Source organism: Schistocerca cancellata, chromosome 5 (genome assembly GCF_023864275.1).
Source record: "Schistocerca cancellata isolate TAMUIC-IGC-003103 chromosome 5, iqSchCanc2.1, whole genome shotgun sequence".
Classification (NCBI taxonomy): domain Eukaryota; kingdom Metazoa; phylum Arthropoda; class Insecta; order Orthoptera; family Acrididae; genus Schistocerca; species Schistocerca cancellata.
This window is the reverse complement of record NC_064630.1, coordinates 375698656-375726208: the sequence shown is the minus strand read 5'-3', so window position 1 is coordinate 375726208 and position 27553 is coordinate 375698656. Positions and strand designations below refer to the sequence as shown.

Below are 27553 nucleotides of genomic sequence, written 5' to 3'. Positions count from 1 at the left end.
GAGATTATGAACTGAAGTCCTATTTTGTAAAGACTTCAAAGAAGGGAAGTTTTTATGATGGTTACAATTTTCATGATACTTCACATTAGAAGACTTGGAAAGCGATCCTGTAGTTAGCTTTCCATGACGACATGTCTGGCCAAGTGCTGTACCAGAATGAAACGTCGGACAAGTTACCTATTATTAATGGGCTCAAACGACATGTCCTTGTGCCACGTTGTTTGTTTTGCCCCTAGCAGCCATGCTCTTTGAGACATCGTCTGTAGACAGGAGTAGAATTCAAATACAAATTAGATGGAAGGCTATTTAATCAGTCCAGGCTGCACTCTAAAAGGTTCACAAGTCTCACTCAGTAACTGAACTACAGTAATCTGATGATGATGCTTCTTCAGCTCACACACCAGCAGAGCTGCAACTGTCTGTAAATTGTTTCAGTACTCCATATAAACGGTTTGGCCTGACCACCAACAGCCAAAAAACAAAGGTACTAGCACAGCCCACTCTCGGAACTGCCTTTCCAGATCTCAATATCTCTAGTTCCAGCACACCTTTGGAACAAGTAGATCACTTCCTCTTCTATGAAGCATACTATCAGCTAATTGCTCCTCAGAAGAAGATGGGGAGAACTGGAAGCATGTTGCACATTTTGCTTCTGGACATCTCCTACATCAGGTCTTCCTGAATAAAGATCTAACACTATGCACCAAACTGATGGTGTGTCAAGCAGTAGTTGTTTCTACTCTGCTCTATAATTGTGAAGCCTGGACACTATATCGCCATGATCTCAAGATCTTAAACCAACGGAAGCTTGGATACATTATGAACATCAAATGGGATGACTTTGTATCAAACACTATGTTTCTTGAGAAGGCAAAGATGTATAGTATAGAGCCAACATTATTTGTCACCAATTCAGATGGATTAGGCATGACCAGCGAATGAGAAACAACAGACTTCCTTGGAAAAATTTATACAGTGACGTGAACACAGCTAGAAGGCCTTGTGGTGCTCCTCTGAAGTGCTATGAGGACCAATTTGAGAAGAACCTAGAGAGTCTAACAATGACCCAAGTAATTGTGGTGCTCTTCTGAAGTGCTATAAGGATAACTCGAGAAGAACCTTAAGGGTCTAAACATTGACCCAAGTAATCGGTGTGCTGCAGCAGAAGATCGTAAACAATGGCACATAGCTACTTCATCTGTTGTCGTACATTTTGAGCAGGAACATTGGAGGCAGAAAAATGAAAAACGGCAGAGATGAAAACTTCGCCAGACCCAGCCACACCCTCCGCCCTCTATTATGTGTAATGTATGAGGCCGCATGTTTCATGCCAGGATCGGTCAGCTAAGCCATTGTAGGCATCTCCATACCTGAACTGCCTTGCAATAATGGAAATGCAACAGAAAAAAAACTCTGGTACAAGTATCGGCAGACTACGAGTCAGAGTGAATTTTGGTAATGCTGCAACAGTACTTGACTGTGCAAAGAATTTGTTTGAGGGACAGTTTAGCCCGGTATTGTGTGGTAGGCAACGCATGAAATTGTGAGAAATAAAGCAAACAACTGACAGACTTCCATGTTAATATACAGTGGTTATGACAATTATATAAACAGTGTTGTGGGTTGGCAGAAGAGCCAACACCGGGTATGAGAGGAAGCCGAAAGGCACGCGTTTTAGCTCACGCAGGCTGGCGTGAAATCTGGAACAGGACAAGGAAATTAGACTTTAGAATAACGGACATAGCTGGTGGAATACTTAACTTTAATCCATTAATGATGAGCGTCGCTCTTGACGGTTCATGATTACAGTATCAATAGTAACTGGTAATGGCGCCTTGCTAGGTCGTAGCAAATGACATAGCTGAAGGCTATGCTAACTATCGTTTTGGCAAATGAGAGCGTATTTTGTCAGTGAACCATCACTAGCAAAGTCGGTTGTACAACTGGGGCGAGTGCTAGGAAGTCTCTCTGGACCTGCCGTGTGGCAGCGCTCGGTCTCCAATCACTGATAGTGGCGACACGCGGGTCCGACGTATACTAACGGACCGCGGCCGATTTAAAGGCTACCCCCTAGCTAGTGTGGTGTCTGGGGGTGACACCAGATTCCTCCCCCGCAAATCGGCGTACGGTTGTGGCATAAGGCTTCTGCCCGCTGTGGGGAGGACCCCATGTTGATGTATGTGATGAGGTGGGGAGCCTAACAACAGGCTAGGCTGTGCCACCCGCACCCTGCCATTCAGACCGCGGGGAGCTAGGAAACGCCTGAAAACCTGCTCCAGGATGCACGCCAACATGCGGTGTATGCGCCCGCAGAGAGACAGGAGGGGCCGACGGGTCGACCTCCATCGGGCCTGGGCACCTGACGGGCGAAGACGACATATGGTCCGGAGCGGGCAAGAGTTCCATGTCTGAGGACAACTGGTCACGGGAAGCGATCGGCGGCGCGTGACCCAGGGAGGCGCCTGGCGGTTGCAGCGTCGCGTCCACTGTGAGCGTCGCCGGCGGAAGAACAGGTGGCGGCGGCGGCGGCGGTGCGTCGCCATGGGGCAAAATGGAAGGCAGCGTCGGTAACACCTGGGGCTGAGGCAAGCCAGTAGATGAGTCCCCAGGGAGCTGACCGGACGGCACCGTCGCTGAAAGCAGATGGGGAGTGGCAGATCCCGTGCAACGACAGAGGCACAGCTGATTGAGATGCCGACGCACCTCACCAGAGGCCCCCAAAACCAGATACATAGCATGCCCGAGGCAGCAAAGAATGCGCCCTTCGAGCCAACGTTGTGAACCTCGATAGTGACAATAGTAGACAGCGTCGCCTGGAGCAAAAGCAGGTGTCTGCCACTGCACAAGAACCTGATGCGGCGGATGTAGCAAAGACATCAAGGTTCGATGAGGGCGACCGTGGAGCAACTCAGCCGGCGAGCGACCATCTCGGGGCTGAGAGTGATACGAGGACAAAAAGAGCAATAACGCGTCCTCCCGAGAATGCGACGCTTTCAACTTCAACATCTGTGACTTCAAAGTCCTGACCAATCGTTCAGCGGCACCGTTTGACTGTGACGAAAACGGTGCAGACGTCAGATGTTGAATACTATTGGCCTTGCAGAATGACTGAAATTCTGCGGACATGAATTGTGGGCCATTGTCGGAAACAATAGTCTGTGGAAGACCTTCAATGCAAAAGATAGCGGATAACGCTTGGATGGTGGCAGATGACGTCGTGGAAGACATCCGGACAACAAAAGGAAAATTACTGAATGAATCTACCACAATCAACCATCGAGCATTCCAGAATGGACCAGCAAAATCGATGTGTAAGCATTGCCAAAGGGAAGTGGCTTTTGGCCATGCAAAGAATTTCCGTGGTGGTGCTGATTGTTGTTCAGCACACACCATGCAAGGAGAGCATATATTAGTAATCGCGGCATCAATTCCGAACCAAGTACAGTGCTGACGAGCAAGTTGTTTCGTTCTTACTATACCCCAATGTCCTTGGTGGAGAAGCTGTAAGACAGAGGACTGTAACGAACATGGGACCACAACCCTGGACTGATCATTATCAGAATGCAACAGCAAAACACCACGTCGTACAAAAAGTCTCTCCTGGTGAGCAAAAAATCGGCGAACCAACGGATCCCCGATCCGTGACTTTGACAAGGGCTATTGCGTAGCAACAAAACGCAGAATGGTAGCAAGGACAGGGTCGGCAGCTGTGGCTGTAGCTACACGATGAAAATCAATCGGAAACGATTCGCCCACATCATCGGTGTCCGAATCAATGAACATGCAAGCAAGTTTGGAGGAAACGGGACAACGCATTGGCATTTCCATGCTGAGCAGTGGACCGATACAAGATATCGTAGCGGTACTGCGAGAGGAAAATAGACCAGCGAATGAATTTCTGCGCTCTATGTGGAGGTACAGGCTTGGTCAGATGAAAAAGCGATGTCAAAGGTTTGTGGTCTGTGATGATGGTAAAGTGACGACCATACAAGAAATCATGAAACTTTGTAACACCAAATACGAGAGCCAATGCTTCTTTCTTGATCTGTGAATAATTTCGTTGCACAGATGAGAGCAATTTGGGCGCAAAGGCAATAGGGCGATCGTGCGATCCATCTTTGTGCGCAAGCACAGCACCGATCCCGAAATCCGATGCATCCACCATCAACAAAAGGGGCTTCCGGGGATCAAATGGCGTAAGGCAAGTATTGGAAAGCAACGCCGATTTCAACCAGCGAAAGGCGTGTTCGCATTCCGTCGTCCAGAAGAACGGAACACCTTTACGGCGTAAGCAATGAAGCGGAGCTGAAATGGAAGAGGCCTGTGGAACATATTTGTTATAGTAATTTATTTTTCCCAGCACACTCTGTAGCTGCTTCAAATTTTGCGGCGAAGGCAAGTCTTGTATGGCACGAAGGTGCGTGGGACTGGGATGTATGCTTTGGGCATTGAGTACATGTCCCATATAGGGTCAGTCACGAGCAAAAAACACACATTTGTCCTTCTGCAAGCGAAGACCATTTTGTCGCAAGACCTGAAATAATGTTCTGAGATTGGCTAAATATTCTTCTAACGTCTTTCCGGAGATCACAATATCGTCCAGATAGTTTGCTGCAGTAGGGACTGACGCACTAACAGTTTGTAGATATTGCTGAAACAATGCAGGGGCGGATGCACACCCGAATGGCAGTCGTTTGAATCGATACAAACCAAGATGCGTGTTAACCACCAAAACGCGCTGGGATTCTTCGTCCACCGGTATTTGCAAGTACGCATCTGCTAGGTCCAACTTCGAAAAATGTTTACCCGGGCACAGTTTGTCAAAAGATCTTCCGGGCGGGGTAAAGGAAAAGTTGCAGTCACTAGTTGTGGATTCACTGTTGCCTTGAAGTCCACACAAAGTCTCTATTTTCCGGAAGGTTTTGGCAAAATTACTAAGGGTGATGCCCAGAGAGAAGCCTGCAAATGTTCAATTACACCTTGTGATTCCAAATCGTGTAAAGGCACAGTCTGGTTCACTGATAGGACCTGATTTACTATAGACAAGTTAAACAACTGAAATAAATCGAAACCAAACAAGTTCACTGCAGAAAAGAACGAAGGACGTAAAATGACACAAGTTTTGTTTGTCCCTTGTATGTTGCAAGAAGGCTGCACTGTCCTAACACAGGGATCTCTTGACCTAAATAGGTACTTAACTTAACATTTGCGGCACGCAACAGAGGTGTGCCCAGCAGTTTGTAAGTGTCTTGATTGATCAGTGAAACTGCAGCCCCGGTATCGAGCTGGAATGGTATCACTTTGCCGTTAATGTCCAAGTCCACAAAAAGTTTATTGTCTCGCTGACGACAAGAGCGACTGTCTCGTGCAACGTGAACTGACACTGGTACAAAATCATTTGCGACTTGATGGGAGTTCCGGCGATTTCGACGCACACTATTTTTGGGACGAACACAGTCACTGTTAGGGAGAGTGGCACTGGGCGGAGTGGCATGAACTATATGAATTTCCATGGGCGAAGTGTCACAAGCCTGAGTATCCTTGGTTCGATTCCGATTCCGGCGTGAAGCAAAGGGCCTGGAATGATTTTGAGTTTCCAATCTGAGCTTTTTCTGGCAAACACTTTGAACATGTCCTTTTTTATTACAGTAAAAGCAAATAGCTTGGCATGACGGGCAATTCTCACGCGAATGTCTAGCAGCACACCACGGTCATGATTTTAGCACTGCATTTGCTTGCCGGCGCGGTACACATGGCTGAGAGCCTGGCAGCAGCAGCGCGGTCGGGCGCAGGGACTGTTTACTGTTCCGTGCAGCTCGCCCGGCAGGCCGGTTAACCTGACACACGGGTGGCGAAGTTTCAAATGATTCCTGAGCAAAGTCAAGTGTGTTCTGCCGATCCAATATGTCCATCACTTATTGAAGGGAGGGATTGACTAGTTTCAAAATCTGTTCCCTTATACGAACATCAGAAACGTTCTGTGCAATTGCATCACATACCATAGTATCTGAATAAGGGAGTCCACATTGACACTCAAAAGCACAACCCCTAGTAAGGCCTTGCTAGGTTGCAACCCACTCCTGATTAGTCTGACCTGCCATACGTTTTGTACGAAAGAAGGTATACCATTTGGCAACTACATTGACTGATACTTTGAAATATGCATCTAATGCAGACAAAATTTCGTCATAGGACAGAGTTGCTACGTCGCGTCGGGGAAATAATTTGACTATCACACGGTACGTGTACACCCCGACGGAGGACAATAAAAAAGGCTGCCGCTCGTTACCTTGAATTCTGTAGGCGGTGAGATGGAATCCAAATTGGCGTGACCACTCCGTCCAGCTTTCCAGTGCAGCATCAAAAGGACGAAAAGTTGGTGCAACTGCGTGTTGTGGCTGCATTAGCGGTGGAGCGGTGGCTGCCTCATCGTTTTGCATTGCACATTGACCCTGGACGAGCTGTCCAAGGGCACACAGTAAGGCCTGCGTCTGCTGATTCTGTAAGCGATAAAATTCGGACAGTACATCTGGAGATGGTGGCGAAGCCATTACACAAGTAAATCAGGGCAGTATAGTTATGAATGCGGTGTTGCCTCGTCGCCAATGTTGTGGGTTGGCAGGAGAGCCAACACCAGGTATGAGAGGAAGCCGAAAGGCACGTTTTTTAGCTCACGCAGGCTGGTGTGAGGTCTCGAACAGGACAAGGAAATTAGACTTTAGACAAACGGACGTAGCTGGTGGAATACTTAACTTTAATCCATTAATGATGAGCGTCGCTCTTGACAGTACATGATTACAGTATCAATAGTAACTGGTAATGGCGCCTTGCTAGGTCGTAGCAAATGACGTAGCTGAAGGCTATGCTAACTATCGTCTCGGCAAATGAGAGTGTATTTTGTCAGTGAACCATCGCTTGCAAAGTCGGTTGTACAACTGGGGCGAGTGCTAGGAAGTCTCTCTAGACCTGCCATGTGGCGGCGCTCAGTCTGCAATCACTGATAGTGGCGACACATGGGTCTGACGTATACTAACGGACCGCGGCCGATTTAAAGGCTACCACATAGCAAGTGTGGTGTCTGGCGGTGACACCACAAAACAGATATTTTGCTAACCACGTATTTGGAATCCAGTGATTACAGCAAAACTAAAGGTATTAGTCTTTGACACTTGCTGTAAACGCTTTATTTATTTCTTAAGTTCATTTTTTTTGTAGGCTGGCATTAAATCATCAGAAGATCGAGCAGCCATTAAAAAAGCCACAATGGAATACTTGCAAGAAAAAACAAGTAATACATCAAGTGTGGAGCCTCAAGATGTGCCATCAGCCCCATCTCTTCCCGAGACAGAAACGCACAATATGGATGCTGAATGTGTAGTTTGTCTAGATAGACAGGTAGGTAGACACAAAAGTATTCTGCTGACAAATGTATGGTGCTGCATATTATTATCATAAGACAAGTACTGTATTTTACGGACTATAAGACACTAAGGACTATAACAAGGACCTTAATTTTTAAGCTGTTTTTCTTTTAAAAAATAACATTTTTACTATTTTATTGTTAGACTGCAAAGCCAGACTAAAAAAAATTCTCAGTTTATAAAACCAAACTGACGTCGTCATCTGAAGTTTCTTCTTCTTCTTCTTCTTCTTCTTCTTCATCATCGTTGTCCTTTCCATATGTAAAATGGTCTTCACTGCCATCGAGAGCATTACTTATGTCACACTTCTTGAAATATTTAACAATAATGTCTTCTCTCACTCTAGATGAGGACTGTTTTATCCACTGTCACACTTGTTTAATTGTAGATTGTTTTAAAGCTCCCTTTGGTGTGAATTCATGTTGGGTCTCAGCCATCATCCATTTGTTCCATTCCTCTCTCATATACATACATAAATGGTTTATTTATTGAGACATCATGAAATTGCGATTGTGAAGTAAGTCCTCTCAGAATAAGAGCAACCTCTGTATTTCCCTTTCTCAATTTCTCTTTCACAGAATTTTTCAAATGACTACTAAACGGGTCTAGAAGAAGAAGAGAACTCTTCTTCAATAAAACACCTTTCCTTCTCTCCCACACACTGTTACTCCATAATTTCATATTAGCCTCATCTATTCAGCCTTTGTCATGTATGTGAACACCACCACCTGTTGGTATTTCTGGTGTTGACATTGTTTTTGCTTGAAAATGATCATTGTATTAAGTTTGCTGCCATCAGCACAACATAGAGAACAACAGTGTAGTGCATTTTTTCATGTCCACTTGTTTTTATAGTTACAGTTTTAGTGCCCTTTGTGGCAACAGTTCTGTCACTAGGCACATCAAATGTCAGAGGTGTTTTGTCCATATTCGCTATTGGGCTTAGTTCCACATCGGTTTTCGTTCGATGTTGAATAATAAAGTGATGGAAAGATAATATTTTCTCTTCATACAATTGTGACATTTTCTGAGAAATTTTGATTTTGGTTTGCATGCTAAGTCCATGACACTTCATAAACCTGTAGCACCAACCAACCAACTCCACCCTTAAAGTCTGTTAAGTTCCACTGTAGTGCTAGCTTACGAGTGTGAATTTGAATCAATTTTTTATTCCAGTGCCATTTTGATGGTGTCCTTGAATCCATTTCAGTATGTCATATTTGCACATTTAGTTTTCCTCAGATTTTTCAGTTCTACACTAGCCCATCAATCATGAATGGTTTTTTTCTGTTGGTGCAGGGCTGAACTGCCACTCAGCTGGTCTGTTTCCATGTTCTTCTGCATATACTATTCAGTTTATAACCCACATCATATGAATACCTTTTATGTTTTTCCGTTACAAAACTAGCTACTAACAAAAATATTGTATTGTTACCGATAACACAATAACTTTCATTTAAAGTTCACTGGGAACATAGACTGCAATGACAAATCATATGCTAGACAGTGTTCTGGGATTGTGATGGCGGGGTGGGGGGGAGACAGTATCAGCAAGCTTGTGAATGCCCGCAGCCCATGTTTGTTGCATTGGTGCACTACTGATGCCGCCATTTGACTCCAGTATTGCCAGATAGAGAGAGGTTTCCTGCGACATTGAATGGCCATTTTTAAGACTGGCAGTAATTTTAAATCAAACACTAGACATTTTATATTAATTTTGAGGATAAGTTGCACCTGAATTTTGGAGGCAATTGTTTGAAGAAAAAAGTACGTCTTATAATCTATTAAATATCATATAACTTTATATCCTCTGCCATCATCAGCTACTACTCCACTCACCATACTACTGATATTCAGTGTATTTCACCTTTCCTTTGTTTAGTTTATAATTTCATGACCCCCTCATTATTCTGTTCATCACAGATTTTGTTCATCGTAAGAGTATGTGTTATTTTTAACTGCTGTGAATTTTTATATGGAAATGAATATTCAGTTTATCAATTTGGAAAACTATCTAAAATAACACTAAAATTGACTGTATTTTTTCAGTTCAAATTTATAATGCAGCTGGCTAGTTTCACTTCCTTCCTTCTGAGATCATTGTAGTTTTGTTGCCACAAAAAGGATACTTTTTTTTCTATCTTGAGCATTAATCAGTATTCTCAACAGATTTATTTGAATTTTTCTTGTTATGTATGAAACAACTGCAATATATTTTGGTGAACATTACTAAATGCTCCTTTCATTGCTTTCAAGAGCCTTGAAATTTTTCATCAGTTTGTTAAATATAAGCTCAATCAAACTCTTTATGCTTAAAAATATTACTTCCAAAATTATCTTTTTCAGAGTGACATCGTATTTGTCTCATGTGGTCATATGTGCTGCTGCAGTATATGTTCCAATCCACTAACAGAATGTCCGATGTGCCGAAGCAACATCGTGCAGAAGCTGCGTGTTATAATGCCATAATGTTTAGTGTGTTTGTTTCAGAGTAGGTACTGCAGGTAGTATTTCATAGATTCTAGTCAACTGCTGTGATCTGACACAAAATATATTGTGAGGAGAAAAAAAACAAATTTTCAGATGATATCTAGTTTGTAATTATATATTTCTGTAATCAATTGACACAAGTAATAACTGTTCATATGCTTATAGTGTTGGAAAGTGCAGTGGATACTCAGTGTAGTTAATAGACTATAGAAGCCAGAGCTTTCAGAAAATGCTCATCAGCATGTACTATCATGGCATATGAGCACTATTTTTCAAATGGTTTTTTTGTTATGATATTACTTTAAATTAATATTATTGGAAATTTTTAACAATGAGCCAAAATCCAGCACAAACAATTAATAACAATTCATACGTGACTCCTCCGCATTTTTATATCTTCATTTGGCAGTGGACTTCAAATCCCTATCTGGTCATCCTGATTTAGGTTTCCTGTAGTTTCTCTAAACTGATTAAAGCAAATGCTGAAATTCCTCCTTTCGAAAACAACATGGCCAATTTCATTCCACTGCTGTGCCCTGTCTGTGCTTGTGCCCCATGTGCAACATCCCACTTGATCCTTTGATCACGATTAAGCTTTACCTATACGGACATGCACAGTCTGTTCAAAAAATTCCAGAACTTTGTCCTTAAGATTTTTCTATACTTACCTTTTACTTATTGTGCATGGTCTCCTCTTCGGGAAGCAGTTTTGGTATGCCTCTTGCTAGATCACTGAAAGTGCCGCTGCAAATTTTCCTTTGTCTTGCCTATTGTTGCAAATCTTTGTCTTTGCACCTGGTTTTTAAACTTTGGAAATAAAATAAAAAAATCTGCACAGGCCAGGTCTGGAGAGTACAGAGGATGTGAGAGAACATTCATTTTGTTGTTTGTGCAGTAGTCAAGCACCAACACGGATGAATATGTGGTTGCGTTATCATGATGCAAGACCCATGAATTGTCTAGCCACATTTCTGACTCTCACATTTTCTTGCAGGCATCGCAAAATGGCCCGATAGTACATTTGATTAACAGTTTGTCCCTATGGCATGAATTCATGGTGAACTGATCCTTCGAAGTCAAAGGAATAATCAGCATGGCTTTGACACTTGACCTGACCTGATGAGCTTTTTTTGATCTTGGAGAATATTTCCTGACCCACTGTGAAGATTGAACCTAGTTCTCAACATCATAACTGTAGACCCACGTGTCACCAGTTATGATTCTCTTAAGGAACATCTCGTTCTCACTCTCATGAACCAAAAGCTCTTCACAGATTGCGAGGTGAAAGTCTTTCTGGTCTTGACTCATGAGTCATGGGACAAACTTGGCAGCAACACAGTGCATTCCAAGAAGCTTTGTCAAGATTCCATGATATGATCCAACTGAAATGTTACATTCTTCTGCAATCTCTTAGACAGTTAGTCTTAGATTGCCATACACTATTTTGTTGACCTTCCTGAAATGAGCATCATCAGTAGGCATCAAAGAGCGTCCTGAACGAGGTCATCTTTAACTTCCATCCAGTGACTTTTAAACTGTATGAACCATTCATAACTTAAAATACAGCTTAAGCACTCATCACCGCAGGCTTCCTGCATCATTTGGTGTGTCTCTGTAAAGGTTCTCTTGAATTTCACACAAAATATAATGCAGACGCTTTACTCCTCTAACTCCTACATTTCAAAATTCGCAAATTGTACAACACAATGTTCTGCTTAATACAGGTCTGAATAATAATTAACAGACATATAAAATGAAACTTCCAGCAGTTACACATTAAACACAAGCATGTGTAGTGATGTCTACCGCACATTGCTCTCACACACCATTACTGTGAAATTATGGATGTTCCAGACCTTTTTGAACAGACCTTGTATAGTCAATGATATGAATACTACTATGATTTTATGCATAGGGAGAAAATGTTATTAACTATCTTTGTCTCCTAATAAAAATTCACAGTAATTAGCAGCTGTGAAGGAAATTGCCAACTTCTGGGCATTCTACTTCTTGTTTGACTGCACAGGAAAACCAGATAACATTAATATAAGAGTATATGTAATATAAATGAGATTTTTTTCTTTTTTTATATGTACATCACAGAGCTATTACTTTTATGCAGTCAAGATGCTGTAGTCTTCTGTGGTGCACAGTTTACCTTCCTTCAGAAATATTTAAGCTTTAACAGTTTGAAAATAACAGTTCACCGTCACTTATTTTGCTGGTGTTCGTCTGCTTGTGATAACCATATTCTTAACATCTGAATACATATTTGTTAAATATTGGCTTATGCTGAATAGTAGAAATGTTTTATGTCTTTTTGCCCTGGATTCATAGCCAAAACATAATACATCCAACCCTCCTGCAAAAAATTCATCACCCACAACTCATTGAATATCTTCTCAGGGAAGAATGGAACAGTCAGTGAAAGTGTGGCAACCAATATCATGACAACCATCTCGTGCAACTGTAATAATAGTGGTCCATTTTGATGGTTAGCTTTGCTTTAATTTCAGTGCCTGAAATATTCTCTCTGGAATAGAGGCAGAGATCATTGTCTTATACTGTGGCTATCAGATGGTACCATCATCTCACAATTTCACGCCCTAGCCACAAACAAGTCACCTTATTTTCAATATTGTACTGTCTTGATGGGGTATACATGGAACATTTTTCAGAATCTTTATTTGTCTTTCATTATTTTTCATACGATTGGCTTTAGTCAAGTGTTTGCAACAATCAATTACATACATTTGAGAACTAAAAGGTTTTCTTTATCACCTAGAAAAAGCATATACAGGGTGTACGTAAAGTCCGGAAACACTTTCAGCTATTTATTGCACAAGAACTAAACTTTGTACAGATGTCATACATATTGCATTTTGAAGAGAAACTGTGAAAAGGTTTCTCTCTCTCTCTCTCTCTCTCTCTCTCTCTCTCTCTCTCTTTTTACAAACAGTTGATATGCAACCATGAGTGACCAGGCAGACGTGAATAACAGTAATCGAATTTTGGCCATACCCGTCCCAGCATGGCATTGTCGACTGTAGCAGTTGCTTCCCATATTCTCTTCCAGAGCTCTGCTACTTTTCATGGTAGAGGCGGTAAATACACCAGATTTTTAATATGTCCCCACAGAAAAAATTCACACTGAGTGAGATTTGGTGATCAGAGAGGCCATTTCATGAAACAGCTGTCCCCTTCTGTAGCACGGCTTATCCATCACTGTGGCAGCTCCTTGTTTGGGTACCCACAAACTTAACGATGAATATGGGGTGGAGCACCATCCTGCTGAAAGATGAACGGAGAGTCCAATTGCATTTGAGGCATCAGCCATTGCTGCAACATGTCCAAATAGGAATATCCAGTGACAGTGCTCTCGGCGAAAAAGAATGGCCCATACAGTTTTCGACGTGACAAGGCACAAAAAACGCTTACCGTTGGGGAATCATGCTCAAATTCAGTGCATTTGCGTGGATGCTTTTTACCCCAGATTTGACAACTATGCCTGTTTACTTTCCCATTAGTGTGAAAAGTGGCTTCATCACTAAAAATTAAGCAATCGACAATGCCATCCCCAACCTCATTCAGTTGCTGCAACTATGAACAAAATTCAGAATGCTTGTCTTTGTCATCATCATTGAGCTTCTTTGGAGCCATTTCGAGTTCATGGGATGCACGACGCACCGATTTATTTGGACTCCTTATGAATGTCTCTCATACGCACTCCACATTCACTTCACTCACACTGGGACATCCACTTGTCTTTGCCGGGCACAGGAACCGGTCATAACAAATTTGTTGTGTCAGTGGTAAATGGCCTTCCTTGTTTGTGGCTTCTTATCATACTTGGTTCGAAACATCCATTGAGCAGCTGTAGCACACTTGTTTTTGTCGAAATCCAACACACAGAAAGAGCTTTCCACACCTGAACTCGCCATGTTTGCGACTAGTGCTGACTATCAGCAAATTACCAACTATGCTGTGGCAGTATACATGAAAAAAAACTTTCAGGGTTTCTCTTCAAAATCGCATATGTATGATATCTGTACAATGTTTGGTTCTTGTGCAATAAATAATTGAAAGTGTTCCTGAACTTAATGTACACCCTGTATTATAATGATTAATTTCTAGGAATTCTTCAGTTCAATGGAATTCATTGTTTTGTTCACATTTTCCCTTCGAGCCCACCGGCTGTTGCCACAAGGTAATGTCGAAGCTCTCTTGTTACCTTATTGACCTGCTTATGCTTTTTCTTCAGCAGTTCTTCAGAGGTTGGGTGGAGGGAAAGAGGTGCCTCTCTTAATAGGGTCACACATTGCATCCTAAGTCATTCATTGGCTTTAAACGAAGTAGCGCTGCCCCGCCAAGGGCCCTCCCTCTTTCTCCCTCTTTTCCCACACTTCTCTGTTTAGCAAGAAGTGCTGGCCTCACCATTACACTAGAGTTAAGTGTGCTGAGTGCACTTTGATGTGATGCCTATCAATGGACCACTGTCCTGTAATGTCCTGGGTACTCTTTGTGATTGTAGCTTATATCTTTACGTTTATCAAACCTGGCTGCTGTACTGATGTCTGGCCAGTCAACTCGCTGCACTGTGGGTTCTTTTGCCATGCACAAGACTTTGAATGTATTCTTATTTTGTCAATAATTTTAATATGAGACTTTTTCTGTGAACGTGACACATTTAATTAGTAGTACTGTATTAAATGAGTGTGGTAACTTAATGAAGAATTTTATGCTTAAGTACTTACAGTTATTATGGACTATAGTAAGTTTTGAGGAAGGCAAATCCAACAACTGACAGTTTCTGGTATCGTATACACGCTCATCAAATCTCATGTTAAATTTTTCCAGATTTCCTGTGGCATATACTAAAAGTTATGTACGTACAGGCTAGGAACTGTCATTATGACATGCTGATACTACTAATAAAAATCTGATCACTTTTTTCTGTTATCTGAATATGCATTTAGCTCTTGTGAATTACTCCAAAGCAATATTCCATACTGCAGATAGCGACAGAAGAAAACAAATTATGATTGGAGGATCAACTATTTGTTCATACTGTTTCTTAATTTATACAATAAAAATGTTCATAAGCAAATAATTGATGTGTCCTTTCCAAGAGAGTTTCTGATCTACGACCAGCCGCAATAATTTCACTGTTTCCTTTTCAGTTCCCTTGAGGTTAAAAATTATTTATGCTGTTTTTGTCTGCTTAAAGTACAGTGTATTGGCCTGACGTCAGCGACTAGGCATTTGGATCATTTTTCTTTTGTTATCTAGTACACTTTGAAATGCTCTCCTTATTAGTGTTGTTATCATCAATGTAAAGTACATTCTTATGGTATATAATTCAAAAAGTCGTTAATGTAGGCGTTGAGCAGGAAAGGTCCAAGAACATAGTTTTTATTGCAAGTATTGCTGATCTCTTCTTATTTGCTTATACAAGCTATAATGTAATGCTTAAATAAGATTTGAATAAATCAAGTGATTTATCTTAATTGTGGTGCTATTCTTCAGTTTTGATCATTATGTCCTGTGACGCTGAGTCAAATGCTCTGCCAAAGTAAATGTTCTGGGCATGCACAGCCTTTTGTAGTCTTCTTCATAAACATTATTTGCCAAAGCTTCAATTGTTTTTACAGTGAGACCTGAACCCAAACAGTTGTTCATTTAAAATTTTGTACCCTTCAGTATAGCTCCATATCTGTTTATGAATGCAATTTTCTATTATTTTGGATATGTCTGGTACTACTGAAATGGGTGCATAGTTATTGAGAATTTTTATTACATAAGCTGTGTAATGGTGAAGACATTTTGGGAAAATTCCTTCATTTAGTACTCTTTTTGACAGTTAGAGAAGTGGCATTTTGATTTTCTTTGCTATTTATTTTATAATGAAATTACTGAGACCAAAATAGTTTTCTGTTTTGAATTTCTTAGCTTGTTTATCAATTTGTAAATATCATTTGAAGTGTTAAAACTCCAATTAAATTTCTCACTTCTTGTCCATTTTGCACGAGTGAGCAGGGTTTCTTTAGCTAAGGTAGAATTATTAAGTGCAGTATCATAGTGGGGTTACTATTTTCACTATTAAAATTATTAATTTCCATTTTAATGACATTCCAAGCTGCTTTACATGTAGTTTTAGAATTTAAAATATACTCAGCATTTGCATTGCACTTAGCAATTTTGATTTGGGATCAGTAGAATTTTCTCGTATTTATGTACTTTTCTTTGTTTCTGCCACTTTTATGAAACTTATCTTTCAGAATGGTTAGTAGTATCCTTAGTTTGTTAAATTGTGGGATGTTCAGTTTGTTCATGTCATGCTGCTTTTGTATAATACAGGTACTATATCATTTTGTTGTAGTGGAGCAGTTAGTTCTTTTCTATTATGTGCATAATCTCTATTTGGAAAACAGAAAAGCATTTATCAGATGTTTTAGTGATATCCATTATATCAGACCAACACAACTGGTTTAACCCTTAAATGCATGATTTTTTATTTCAAGCTGTAAAAATTACCATGTTTAGTTTATAGTGCCTACATTTCGAAAAAAATATTGAAAAATTTTTTAAATTAAATTAACAAAGCACTATTGTTGAAAATCGCTTTGTAGCTGATCAGCTACATTTTGAGTTAACACCTTACGAGCCACAATAAATGTGCTTATTTTGCTCCCTCAATTTTGACCAAATCTCTCGTAATTTAATTGTTGATTATGATTAAATACTTTGTATGGGAAGGGAAAAATCCTAAAATAATAAATAGGACATTAATGTTGTAAATATTGAGCATTTATTGTATATTTTATACACTTTTATATATGAACAATAAGGTATCTAGTTCCAACAGGTTTGTACCCAAGCATGTGATAATCACTTTACATGAAAAGTTTGAAAACAGTTCTTTTGTTTGTGCAAACACAATGCAACTGCACATTTATTACACTGAACCCAGGAAAATCCCTTGCATCCTGGCATTTTGCACCTCTGTCTCACTTGCAAGTACGAAGGCAGGTGACCTACTTGATCCAGCCTTACATCTTGTGGAGGTACATGTGCTGTGGGCCCCTTTGTCTTCTTAGCTTGTATTTGGTTTTCGAGTTCATTACTTGGCCTTCCACGTTTTGCTGAAGTTTGACCTGAGCGACACAAACAGTGAGCAATTTCCATTCGAAATTCGGAGAGTTTCATAGTTCTCCTAATCCCTTTGGTTTCTGCTACTCTCCTATACAACAGCCAGGAATTGACTACTCCCATGTCCAGGAGATGGTAAAACAATCTTATATACCATTTTCGACTTTTCACAAGAATTTTATGTCGACCCATTATGCTGTCAAGAAGGTCAACACCTCCCATATGTTTATTGTAGAGCTTAATTATTTGTGGACAAGGTATTGTTATTCTTGACTTTGTTTTTTTGTCATACCTCCCTGCTTCATGAATAGGCTGCTGTCCAGCAAGTGTAGAAAGCAACATCACACTCTTGTTATCTTTCCACACTACATTTGATATGTCGACACCATCCACTGTTGCGACGCGCTCTACTGATGCACCTCATGCCATTTTCTTCAGCTCAGCTTCTGAAGGAAGCTTGCAGTCTGGCACTCTGTTTCTTCTGACTGTCCCAAGTGAGTAAATTCCTTGTTTATGTAACCATACAAGCAGTGGCAGACTTGTGTAATAATTGTCACAGTACAGTTTGTGGTTCATATTTCTTGGTAGTATCCTACTGAGTCGAACTACAACATTTGCACTTGCTCCCAAGTCTTCCTCCCCAGTCACTCTTTTTTCTGGTTCATTTTCATCTCCAGTGAAAATCTCAAAATCGTAGGCATAACCAGATATGCCACTAATAACAAATAATTTGTATCCATATTTATGAGGCTTGTTTGGCATGTATTGTTTCAAATAACTTCTAGCCTTTGTTGAACATATCTGTTCATCAACAGAAACACACTCCTCAACAGGTATTGTTTGAAACCGAGATCTCATCAATTCTATTATGGGTCTTATCTTGAAGAGTCTATCATGACCTTTTTCACCCCTGGGTATCATTGCACTGTTGTCATTGAAGTGAAGAAACTTACGTATTTGCTCATACTGATTCACTGTCATTGTTGTCTTGATCAGATGAGTACCAGTAACTTCTCCCCAGTAATCCCTCGTATTAGGTACATGAACTATTGACATTACGAGACAGATGCCTATAAATTTTTTTATGTCATCACAGGATAAATCTATTGGTCTATCAGGATTACACTGCACACCGTATCTATGAGACTCTTCGACAATTAGATCAAACAATTTAGATGGAAATATATGTTTGAAGAATTGGTATGGAGTATTTAAGTTTATTACTTCTTCTGGTAACGAAGTATTGCCATGAAATTTTGACTGCAGTTCGGGAATAATCAACTGTTTATCTTTCCAAACCACACTCCTGCTGTTTTTGGTAACATTTTTGCTGCTGCATGGCAGTTTCAGAGCATTATCAGACAACTGTGACGTCGATTCCTTCATTATAACATCAGATTGTCTTGTTCCAGAAACATCTTCAGTCCTAATTACTGGTACTTGACTTTCTTCGTCACTACTGTCACTATCACAATCAACAGATTCTGGAGCAACATATGTCTCATCTTGAATGGAATCGTCAGAGAAACACTCAAGATCGTCATCACTGCTTAGTGGAATCTCTAACTATTCCATAAGCATTTCTTCTTGACTCTTTCGAGACATTTTTACGTCAGCACCTGAAATGCAGTAAATGAAAAATGTAGCTCATAAGCTACATACACAAAAACAGGCCTCATTTCAAATCTATCGCAAAGACACTCGAATTAACTGTTTACACCATATCTACTTACGTTTTCAAAATGAAAAAGTAATTTTCAAACCCAGAAATCAGTGCACAAACACCAAAAACACACCTCAACTTTCCGCCAAAACACACACTTGGCAGTATGTCCACACAGCTCACTGTCGAACTGCTTCAGCTCGTCCTGCCATCTATGATCGCTATGAAGAACTACTAGAAACTGCAGCGGAGTGTATACACTTAGCTACATAACGAATTTGATCGAAAATGTTTCTCCATATGGAATAAATCGAAGAAATGAGGTCTGTAGCTTATCAGCTACAGTATGCATTAAAGGGTTAACATATAGTTCACAGTAGATTCTCATAGACTTCCATACCTCCTGCCGAACTTTCTGTTTTAACCCATAGCTCTGCAAGATCTACTATTCCTAATTCTGTGACGTCACATTCAAGAGAGTCTGTGTGTACTCGACTAATTATGTTATCAAGATGCATTTAGTCTAGTAGGCTTTTCATTGAGACAGTAGTAATTCGGTGACCTCAGGGAATTGACCATGTGATTCACAGTTTTTATCTTTAGCTTTATATCTGTGTTAATATCAACTGCAATTATAATTTTTTGTTGCTTACATTTGGACAGCTGTAAAATTAAAGTATTAATTTTTTTCTGTAAATACTATCTCATAAAGAACTTGGGGTTCAATAAACTGAGACAATTACAATGTTTTGTGTGTGCTTTCACCATACTGGTTACTTTGAATGCACGTTCAAGGCATATAAGACTAAGGTTTGTTACTGAGTTGTGTAAATCAAGGTCACTTTTAGTGTAGATTGAGACCCCACCAAGTAAAATGCTTGCTCTGCAGTAGCTAGTAACTAGCAAGTATCCAATAGGAACACACGTCTGTTTCAGAGTCTTTCCTCCATTCTTAATTAATACATGTAACACTACAGTCAACAGGATTGTAATTCATTGATTTTACTTCTGCACATTTATATGAAGAAGGAGAATATTGTTATTAGTACAGAAAGGTATTTTGATTTCACTGGGTCTTGCATGGTTATTTATTTTCACCGGGTGACTTAGAGCAGCACAACTGTCTGAATGAATTAGTGTGCTGCAGTTTCCTCTTTACATCAGTTCTATCCCTCCTTCTTCTAAAACATTGTTTCCTCCATATAAAAAAAGGGGGGAGGTACACAAGCATGTCTTTTAGCACAAGGAATTGTGTTGAAACATTTCATTCATAATTTTGTTTATCTCCTGACAAACAAAATCTTTTCCCCTTGGTAATTTTGATGCCATCACATGCAATGTGCAAATTTTTCTCTAGTCTACTAATATCCATTACATTGCATTTTGCATAAATGGAGTGTGTTTTTTTTCTAATATTAAGATTTATGATTTTATTACATCATCATCATTATCATCATCTGGCACAACAGAACATGTACATGTACATATAGAGTAGCAGATTATAAAAAAGTGACATCAATTCTGTGTAAAGCTGGCTTAACAGGTAACTGAACATTATGGACTACACACAGATGCACTGAGTGCTGAAGAGGCACCTTACTGAAAGACTGGCATAATGATAATACTTCTACTTCTAGGTGTATGTATATGATATGCACCACAAAACTATAGAGTTTTTAAAAGCAATGGGATATTTGTATGTGAGTTGGCCAGTGATTCAAAATGCCATCCTTCAATTTTACAGTACCAAACACAGGTACACGTGGTGTCTTGTAAGATAGTTTTGTTTGAGCATATAGCAATAACTAGGGAAAAGCCTTTTTTCCACTCCACTGCAGTTTCCAATGCAAAAGTTTGAAGTAAAGTTTTATATGTTGCTGAATGACCTTTTTAAATAAATTACTTGCAATTATGCCATGCAAAGGACTGTTTTTAAAGGTATTATAACAAATAAGTTGGAAATAACATCACAATTACTTTCAATGAAATACAAAAAGAATATGCCCATTATAGTACGTGAAACAACTCTGCTTACTCATTATTCCAAACAAATGTAGATCTTTTTAGGAGGATGAGAATGAATACATATGTGATTTCCCTGTTGTTGAGTTCTGATAAAGGAGCTTTTTTTTACTGATTAGTGCCAAATTTCAGGTACAAATAGTACCCTGAAAATGTGTGTAATGATTGTTTTTAAATTTTCTGAAATAAGGTATCATAAGTACACCAATAATACTTGCAAATAAGCTGGTGACATTAATTGGAAAAGCACAAATTAAAGAGATCTTATAGAAATCTCATTCTAAATATTGTCAGCATAGCACAGAATCATATTTCTACATTTTCTACTGCAGGCACATCCGTTTTATAGACTTGTAGCTGAATTTGGTGGTAGACAAATGTATAAAGTTGAAAATTTCAATGTTATTAAGACAGCCTGCATATTAAGAGGTGCATTATATGAAGTTAAATGCTAATATTTGGCATTTTGTCTCAATATTTATTGTTACTGTTTACAAGTATTTTATATGCTGTGTATGTAAATTTTTCTACCAGTTTATAAGACAGTAGGAACTCTGATTATATGAATAATTTTTTGTATAATTTGTGTAACCACTTACTGATATCGTGATTGTAAGGGCCTAAAGAGCAAGCTGGCTTGTTCACTGTGAGATTTCATTTCATAAGCCAGTTTGTAGTATTGAAATATTTGCTACTGTGAAATATAGAGCCATATTTTTTGTCAGTGTTTTTTTAAATTTGTGCCATTTGATAGCATCAACTGTGGCCTTCTGTAACATTTTCATAGTAGGGCATTTATTTGCACATTAGGCCATGAAATACCTTTATTGTGCCACAGCTACTGTATATCCACACTGAATTGAAGGGCAGTACAAAGTACCTTCAGCCATTTTCCATGGGTTATTTTCCATTAAACCTTACAATTCTTTATTGTGTTATGTGAATATCTGCTACATAAATGTGCACCATTATTGTGAATTACAAGTATACTGGGCATTAAACCCTCATCTTACTGCTAATAAGTGTTTAAATCTATTTAGAATTGTATTATTTTCATTTTGGTGGTTAAAAAATGTGCCTTAGCTAACTAGTACTAAGATTGCCTTTTTTCATAATATTGTAATAAAATTTGGAATGGCTTATACAGATTGTCATTTGTGATAATAAAAAGTAAATGGATAGATAAAAAATCTACTCACCGAGTGGCAGCCAAGGAACACGCACACAAAAGGGTTTAACTTTTACAAGCTTCTGGCTGGAGGAGGAGCCACTGGCTCCAAAAGCTTGTAAAAGTTAAATCCTTTTTTGTGTGCGCTCCCCTGCCGCCACTAGGTGAGTACATTTTTTATGTATGCATTTACATTATACTGTCAATAATCTCATCATTAATCTTAAATTCATTCTTGCTGACCGACATCATATGAACATAACAGGGTGACAGCTATTGCCACTTTCTCATCTCTCTCTCTCTCTCTCTCTCTCTCTCTCTCTCTCTCTCTTCTCCTCTCTCTTTTCAATAAACTGTTCAAGAACATAACTTTTACTAATATTATCTAAAAATGACTATGTTAAGAGCTTTCTGTCACATGCTGTTATGATGACATTTTGTTTTTCTGTATGAATGAAAAGTGTATCAACAGTTTCAGTGTAATTATTTACAGTTCAGTAAACAAAAGCAATAAAAGGCAATCACTCGCAGATAGCTGATTGATGTGTGGCATGGAAAAAAAAAAACAGCACACAAGTTATCAGCTTACGAGCTACTGTCATTTTTCCAGTTTAAGTACATACACTCACATGACCAACCAGACACACGCAAACACCCTACACCTCCCATCTCCAATCCCCTCCCCTGTGACAGTTTCACCATGGCGTTGGAGATGTGTACTTAAACTAGAAAAACAGTTGTAGCTCAAAAGCTAGTAATGTCTCCATGCTATTATATGGTTCTCTACACTATGCATCAGTTAGCTGCAAGTGAGTGGTTATTATCCGTAGTTTTTTTTTCCATCTTGTAGTATCTGTAATTGTAATATTCTTTATACTTACTACAATAATGTTATGTGCTTTTAAATCTTGGAGCTGGTTACTCTACGTGTATTATATGAAAACATTAGGCACATGTTTTCATGATGTTCTTTACATTTTCCAGTAAGGAAATAAAACTGTTACAAAATAAAACAATTTTGACTCAGAGCAACATTCGTACATAAAAAATAGGGACCAGGAAACCAAATATAAATTGCTGGTATATAAAACGCAATAATCCAGAATATTTTTTCCATTATGTTAGTTGTTACAACAAACCAAGATTTTTATTGCGTGTTAATTTCTAAAAATTACTTCTTTTTGTAGCCATAAGAGCAACAATCATATTTGTTACATGGATAAAAAAGTTAACTACAAATTACAGTACAAAATTTTAGTATAAGTGTAAGTGTAGTGAGAGAAAATTAGATTATTGAGGTTACTCTCCTTCATTTTCATTTTATTTTTATTGCAGCTCTGAAAATAGACAAAAGCTATTCAAGATGCTCACATATCCGTTAGCCTCCATTTATTAGTTTTGTTTTGATTTTCCTGACTTTTTTATGAATCTAGCCACCAAAAATTTCTTAAAGTTTGAATCTTCCATTTCAGTATAACACTCACTCAAATTCTAAATCTGTACACTGCCAGGTAGACAGACCTGTGAATGTCACATCCCATACCCATCCTTAAACTGTAAAACTGACAGTAATAGCTAATGATTAAACTCGGTAGTTACTACTACACTTTTTCTTTTCCTCTGTATGAGTATTTCGTTACACATTTTGCAATCCTCCCATGCATTTCTATTGGATAACCACACACAAAACCCAACCACTATCTCATTTACATTCATCTGTGCTTACTGTAAGGGAGGGCATCTCCAGAGTGACGTGATGTGTAGCATGGCATGCAGGTGACTTGACGCCAGTAGTAGTGATGCAGCATTAGTCATGTTTATTTCAGGCGAAAAGGTGTACTGGCTTAAATCAACTTAACTAATGTTAAGCAACAAAAGTCTAACAGGTGTTGTGTACATCCTTATTGTCATACCAGCATGAACTGACATGGTGCTTTTGAGGTGTTTAAGAAGTTGAATATGTACCCCACTTTCGTTATGTTTACTAATACCAACTCAACAAATCTTGAAGAAAACAGCTTATTTTTAATCAGGAATTATGGGATCTATTGGCCGTATTGGTAGCTTTGACAGAAAGCATGCCAGAGTTGAAGCTCCTACTAAATCAAGATAAACAGTCTGTAATCTTTTTAGTTGTCTTAGATGCAGTTGGATTGTTTTTATCAGGTGGCATTAAGGAGAATGGCCACAACAATGATGAGAATTATTAAAAGAAATGTCTTTGTAATGAATTGTTTGGCAGTGTGTGCCCATCTTCAGAACCAATACCTTTGCTAAAATAAGACTGCAGATTGATTTTTCCTCACCTGAAATGCCACATCCTTGCAGATAATTAACTAATGAAAGGCATATTTAATTACAGATTATCCTGGGTAAGAAGGTGTGTAGGTGCATTAGTGTCAAAGTTCTGAGTATTAGATAATCAGTAAATTGTGACATGAATAAAACTGATGTGATAGTTTAAGCTATTTCTTCCATAATTTTAAATGGATTCATTTTGGTGTATTCTGTCACACAAGCAGCACAATGTAGGCCACCCTATTGAGAACTCATATCAAAAGCCAGAAAATCAATATAAACAGCACTATGTAAATGAGAAATTGGCTCTGCAATTTCTTTTTCAGCCCTGATCAGATATTACTTGAGATCAAACAAATCAGTAAAAAGATTTGCAGACGTACTTTATATAAAACTACCTTACATCTTTCTATTTAGTTCTGTTGGCTTTCTCTGTCACAAATAAATTAAATGAATTAAAACTACTGTACATGTCTGATATTTCATCCACAATACTTTCCCACACTTCATCTTGGGCATTCTTGCTGCTGCATTCAGCACTACTTTGATCATAAATACATGGATGTTTATCCACAAGATCATTTCTTATTTTCCTGGATACAGACACAATCATGTAACCAAAGCAGAAACTTTCATAAACTGTCTCCAGTACAATTGTGGTTTGTGCCAAAAGTGGAAGATGTCACTTTTCATCTGGCAATGATGTGCCATGTTGTGCAGTTCAGCTATGTCATGTCAGTTCAACAGCTGCTACTCTATTAGAATGTTTTTGTTCCATCTGAAGTCATAAGTTAAATGCAAGTCTTGTGCCATGCCATGGTCCGGATCACTTGCCACATCACTCCAGTGGGTGCCCTGCCTAAAGTAAGTTCTCATTTACACCTCTCCCCCTCCCATCTCTTCCTCAGCTTGAATGTGCCCTAGAATTCAATACTTCTCCTATAACATTACATTGATTTTGCATGAGTACTTGGGATTTATAACATTTTCAAGTTATGCTTAGTAGCCATTTACAGCTATCTATTTGGGGAAAAAGATAATTAAGATTTCCGATCTGACTGCACTTCATCAAAAAAGTCTCAGTTTGTGCAATAAATCAATCATAATCTCAATAGAAGAGACTCTTGGTCTTTACTTTTTTCACCAGATTATTTGATTTTGTTCTACATAAAACTGTCCAGTGAAGTGGCCTTATTTTAACCAGTTACACTTAAGATCATATAGCATAAGTATATTTATATGCTGCTCTTTTTGATATAACACTGTGATAATAAGTAACTCAGGAGCTATGAATTTTTATATAACTAGCCTAAAGCTTGCTATGCATTCCAGCACTCACTCTTTCTCTTGTTGATTATATTTCTAAGAATTAAAACTCCTCCATCCTGTAACTATGTAAACATTCCATCCTGTAACTATGTAAACATTTCAAATAAATGGCAAGTCTACAAAGATATTAACTGTTTCATTTGTAATATCTTTTACCTCTGATGCCTGCCCACCTGTCATCTTTGTATTTCCTCATCCTCAAAACGGGGGGATCCCTCTCATTTTGAGGTGTGCGTAATCTGCCCTCCTTTTTAACTTACCCCATCCAACAATCTCTCCTTCCCTTTCTAAGAAAGGAGGTATTGGTTCCAAAAGCTAGATGAGTGTTGTGTATTTTTCTATGTGCACATTGGCAGTACTGATATTTCACCTCCAGAAGGTAAGTACTGACCGGAAATTGTGTGCTACAGTTTTTTTCATTTGTGTAATGGGCAGTCAAATGAAAACGAGACACTTGAGAAGAAAAGTATGTAAACTGTTTATTATTTCAAAATTTATCACCATATGTTAATACATTTATCTCACTGAGAAACAAGATGTAAATGCCTTCACAGACCAATGTTTGCAGTAGCCTGTGGATCAATGATTGTACCCAAACACCTCTTCACTGGAAGTAAATTGACAGCCATCAGTGTCTTCATTCAGGGCTAAGGTTGTTTCAACTATGCAGCAGAATAACACTGTAGGAAATACTGCAAGGTTTTTAGAAATGATTCCATTGTACAATTAACAGTTTCAGGCCTGAGCCAACGTTCAAGCAGCTTTTCATAATCCACGCATTTATGTTGCCTGTGTTAAAGAATGGTTGACGTGGTGTAAAGAGCAACACAACTGGGCAATGCCTGACTGAAAACAAGTAATTTGGCATGTTGAATTGTGCTATATTCTGTGGGTACTTAAGAAAATGCTAACTGCAGAAGGATATGAACATGTTTTACAGTATTGTATACTGCAAACTGTAGAAAAACAGTTTGAAGGTGACAACTGATTGTATCAGCATTACAATGCACCGTGTCATTAAAGGAGCATCTGTGAGCCAATGGTTTGTGGGCAATAACATTCCTACAATGGAGTGGTCTGCTCATACTCCTGATCCAGACCCAAAAGAACTCCTTTTGGATGAGTTAGAACATCAGCTTGCCCCAGATTCCAGTCTCTGACATTGCTACATTCTCTGGTTTTGGCTCTTGAGGAAGAATGGGCTGCCATTCCTCTACAGACATTCAGACATCTCATTGGAAGTGTCCATGGCAGAGTTCAAGTCACCATAAAGGTGAATGGTGCAAATGTCCCATAGCAATGTCCCCTAATAGGTATCCAGATACTTTTGATCAGATAGTATATGTGGTATCAATGCACTGATCTGAAAGCTTGACATTATGTGATACAGTTGTCTTTCTTACGCAATTACAAATATTGCTAAGATATTTTTTATTTTATTTGCCTGGCTACATTGGTGACCTCACACAGATAACTACCCCATCCTTTCAATCATGTTTACACAAGAATTTATACCAATTACCATTCAATACTGAACTTGACATTTCTTTCCACTCAGCACCTCCAATTACTCATTCTTCAAGATTCAAGATCTGTCTTAGTTTTTTTTTTTTTTTTTAATCCACTGTTCTGCCCGAGTTTAGCTACATTTCTTATCTTTTGATGAGCAATGGCTTACATTTCTCCTGTTTTCATTCTTCTAAGTTCATTCTGCTGTCCCAACCCAGTAATATATTATCTATACCTTTGATTGTCATTCTTGTGGATGGATGAATTGCTCTTCCCTATCTTTTACTCTTCTCTCAAACTTGCTTCCCGCCATTCTTCTTCAGATCTCTCTACTTCAGACTAATGTTTCACAATGTCAAAGCAACCAATCCCAGTTTCTCAAAATTTACTGGATTTAAGTGCTAAAAACTCTTCTCTTCATCCTTTTACTCCTGCCTGGGTTTTGTCTTATGCTAATCTTTAACTTCCATATTTTCTTCTTCTTCTTCTTCTTCTTCTTCAAAT

At 39.0% G+C, this 27553-nt stretch overlaps 2 protein-coding genes across 2 annotated transcripts in view; one reads left to right on the top strand and one right to left on the bottom strand.

The window, feature by feature from the left end:
* Positions 1 to 9890, top strand: part of LOC126188325 (E3 ubiquitin-protein ligase LRSAM1-like) — a 174056-nt gene extending 164166 nt beyond the window's left edge. The window contains exons 13-14 of the mRNA XM_049929919.1: positions 7216 to 7395; positions 9768 to 9890. Of these exons, the coding sequence (XP_049785876.1) occupies positions 7216 to 7395; positions 9768 to 9890 (303 nt within the window). The remainder of the gene's footprint in view (positions 1 to 7215; positions 7396 to 9767) is intronic.
* A 7590-nt stretch (positions 9891 to 17480) lies between these two features.
* On the bottom strand, positions 17481 to 18116 carry LOC126188546 (piggyBac transposable element-derived protein 4-like). The gene has a single exon (XM_049930146.1). The coding sequence runs from the start codon at positions 18114 to 18116 to the stop codon at positions 17481 to 17483; it is 636 nt and encodes a 211-aa protein (XP_049786103.1).
* Positions 18117 to 27553: the final 9437 nt, after the last annotated feature.